The following is a 3,517-nucleotide window of genomic DNA, read 5'->3' as shown; positions in this document are numbered from 1 at the left end:
TTTTTATTTATTTATTTGACTTACACCATGGTGAGAAGTAGAGGGTTGGAAAATGAGGGTCAAGGACTCCTTGGCACTCCGCGTTTGAAGTTCGTAATGAGAGACTACCCCCGACGAACAGGAATCCAGTGATATGCCTTGACACGTTGTTCTCGCTCAAGCTGATTTGTTTTTATTTTTGTTTTCTTTTCCATTTTTGTTCCTTCTTTTTGTTTTTTTGTTTTAAAGCGATTATGGCTACGAGAGGCGAAGTGACGGGAAGTGCTCCTCTGCCTTTTGGTTCCTGCCGTCGTCCATGTCGAGGAGCTGCACAACGGCGAGCAGCTTCCTCAACAGCACGGGGTGAGTAGGTCACACAGAGACACTGAGAGAGAGAGAGAGAGAGAGAGAGAGAGAGAGAGACAGAGACAGAGACAGAGACAGAGACAGAGACAGAGACCACAGGACCATACTCAAACCTCTGACCTTAGTCTCTGCTGTGAGGATACAGTAAATGGATGGACGTATGGATGTATAGACGTATAGATAGATAGATAGATAGATAGATAGATGGATAGATGATAGATGGATAGATAGATAGATACTGTAGATGGATACTGATGGGTGGATATGCAAATAGCTACAGTATAGTTAGAGGAATGGATGGAAAGATGAATGAATGGGTGAGATAGATAGATAGATAGATAGATAGATAGATAGATAGATAGATAGATAGATAGATAGATGTAAATCGTAAATCAGGTTTATAGGCCAAGTATACTTGCGTATACAAGGAATTTGGTCTCTGCATTTATCCCATCCACAAATTAGTGAAACACACAGAACACACAGTGACCACACAGTGAGGTGAAGCACACACTAACCCAGAGCAGTGAGCTGCCTTGCTACAGTGGTGCTCAGGGAGCAGTGAGGAGATGGATGGATGGATGGATGGATGGATAAATAGATAGATAGATGGATAGATAGATAGACAGATAGATAGATAGATAGATAGATAGATCGATAGATAGATAGATAGATAGATAGATAGATAGATAGATAGATAGATAGATAGATGAATGATTCTTCACCAAATATGACTAATGAAAAGCAAAAGATGGGTGTCTGATGTTATGCTAATACCTGGAGACAGATGAATCATGACAGATAAAGTTTTCACCTGAGTTGTCAACTCTCCATGTGTTCATGTATCTGTACTTCAGTTACAGGAAGGTTGTGTCCAATAACTGCACGGGTGGTGTGGTGGACCTCTACACAGCTCGCAGGCAGCCATGCCCCCGCAAGTCCCCTAGGGGGCTCCACCTGGTCACCAGTGATGGCTCCCTCACTGCCACCGTCAACAGCAACGTCACCTTTCTGGTGTTCCTGGAAGAGGTGGGTGAAACTACTACCAAGAGCATTTTGGTATTAGGGTTCCAATATACTATGGAGCCAATGGAGTGAGACAGTGATGCCAATCAAACTCTGCTAATGATCCAGTGTTGAGAAAAACGGGAGGGTGTTTCACCATCAGGAATATACCAAATGAAACACCCTTCCGTTTTTCTCAACACTGGATCATTAGCAGAGTTTGATTGGCATCACAGTCTCACTCCATTGGCTCCATAGAGTTCCAGTCCCTCCATAGATAGCGATCTCATTGCAGCCGTTTGCCATCGGGATCCATCCTTCGGCATGCATGCGTCGTCACCACCATGACATTTACCTCAGGCACGAGCAAATGTCACGCACCTGTGAAATGGCACGCCGACACGCCGTCTCTCCCCCCTCCACCCCTCTTTTTACCCCTTCCCTTCTGTCTTCCTACCCTATTCCCTCCTTCTCCTCTCCTTCCCTTCATCCCTCCTTCCTTATTCCTTCCCTCCTTTTTCCCTTCTTCCCTTCTTCCCTCCTTAACTCCTTTTCCCCTTCTTCATTCCTTCCCTATTTCTTCCTTCCCTTCATCCCTCCTTCTTCATTCCTTCCCTATTTCTTCCTTCCCTTCATCCCTCCTTCCTTATTCCTTCCCTCCTTTTTCCCTTCTTTCCTTATTCCATCCTTCCCTCCTTCTTCATTCCTTCCCTATTTCTTCCTTCCTTCCTTCCGTTCTTCCCTATTTCTTCCCTCCTTCCTTCCCTTCTTCTCTATTTCCTTCCCTATTTCTTCCCTCCTTCCTTCTCTCTATGCTGCAGGGCTCTGGTTCACGCACCACCATCATGCTGGACTTTGGCAACGGCAACACCATCACCTACTCCAACATCAGCACGGTGGAGGACGGCATCAAGCACGTGTACCGGAGCGTGGGCATCTACCGCGTGGCGGCCACCGCCCGCAACGACCTGGGCGCCGAGACGGTGGTGCTCTACCTCCACGTGACCTGTGAGTCATCACGACCTCTAACAAGCACGTGTGCGTGTGTGTGTGTGTGTGTTTGTGTGTGTGTGTGTGTGTGCATCAAGATGTGTGTGCTATCTGCACATACAGTAACTGTGGGCTTCAATTGGATGGGGGAGAGAGCATGGAATCTTTGATCAGAGACTGTGGTGCTGGCATTTTTATGCTTTGCAAATACATGGTTATGCATGCACACACACCCCCGCAGTCACACGCAAAAAAAAAAAACTCATGAAGCTCGGAACAATCTGTGGTCAGGGACAGTTGTGCTGTGTCTTCAGGTGACATATAAGTCCTCACAAACACAACCCCCCTACACACATACACACACACACACACACACACACAAACACACACTGAGCTGAGCATCCCTATCCCCAGGGTTCTCAACAGTGGCAGATGCAATAGCAGTGAGTTATTGATTAGGGAGCTTGAAGCCTTCCAATCTGTCAATCCTGCCATGCCAGAGAGGTAAATGGGGCCAGAGCGGCTCCCACACGCCAGCCATGAAAAATAACACACAGATGGCGCACTCCCAGAGTGGAGCATGCTGCTTTTTTATCTCTCGCTCTCTCTCTTTCTTTCTCTCCTTCACTTTCTTTCTCTCTCCCGCTATCTCTTTTTTAAATTCCCACAGTGTTGCTTTTCATCTCTCTCTCTCTCTCTCTCTCTCTCTCTCTCTCTCTCTCTCTCTCTCTCTCTCTCTCTCTCTCTCTCTCTCTCTCTCTGGTTTTCTCTCTCACGTGACAGTAGCCCTCAGGGGTGTGCGTGTATGTCACTTTCTAACTTTGTTAACTCAACGTTTTTTTTTTTTTTTTTTTCCTTTGGGCTCATTAGTTTGCTTATTGTTGTTTATTTCTTCCCCCTCCACCTCCCCACCACCACCACCCCACCTGCTGGTGCGGATGCCCCATCTCCTCCACCACCCTCCTCCTCCACCCTCCTCCACCCGTGCACAGGTCTGCTGGAGCACATCCACCTGGCCGCTCCCTTCGTGGCCGTCAAGAACAAAGAGGTGAACCTGACGGCCGTCCTCTGGCCCAGCCAGGTGGGCACAGTCACCTACATCTGGTGGCTCGGCAACAACAGTGAGGTGAGCAGTGTGCACACATACACACACATATACACATTCACACACATGCAC

The 3,517-nt window shown here is 47.4% G+C and overlaps 1 protein-coding gene across 1 annotated transcript in view; it reads left to right on the top strand.

Moving 5' to 3' along the window:
- LOC121719363 (VPS10 domain-containing receptor SorCS1) overlaps positions 1 to 3,517 on the top strand; it is a 160,510-nt gene that overhangs the window by 144,579 nt on the left and 12,414 nt on the right. Inside the window, 4 exon segments of the mRNA XM_042104865.1 lie at positions 229 to 342; positions 1,203 to 1,374; positions 2,172 to 2,358; positions 3,333 to 3,466. Of these exon segments, the coding sequence (XP_041960799.1) occupies positions 229 to 342; positions 1,203 to 1,374; positions 2,172 to 2,358; positions 3,333 to 3,466 (607 nt within the window).

Source organism: Alosa sapidissima, chromosome 9 (assembly GCF_018492685.1).
Source record: "Alosa sapidissima isolate fAloSap1 chromosome 9, fAloSap1.pri, whole genome shotgun sequence".
Lineage (NCBI taxonomy): Eukaryota > Metazoa > Chordata > Actinopteri > Clupeiformes > Clupeidae > Alosa > Alosa sapidissima.
The sequence above is the reverse complement of the archived record's forward strand: the minus strand, read 5'-3'. Positions and strand labels throughout refer to the sequence as shown.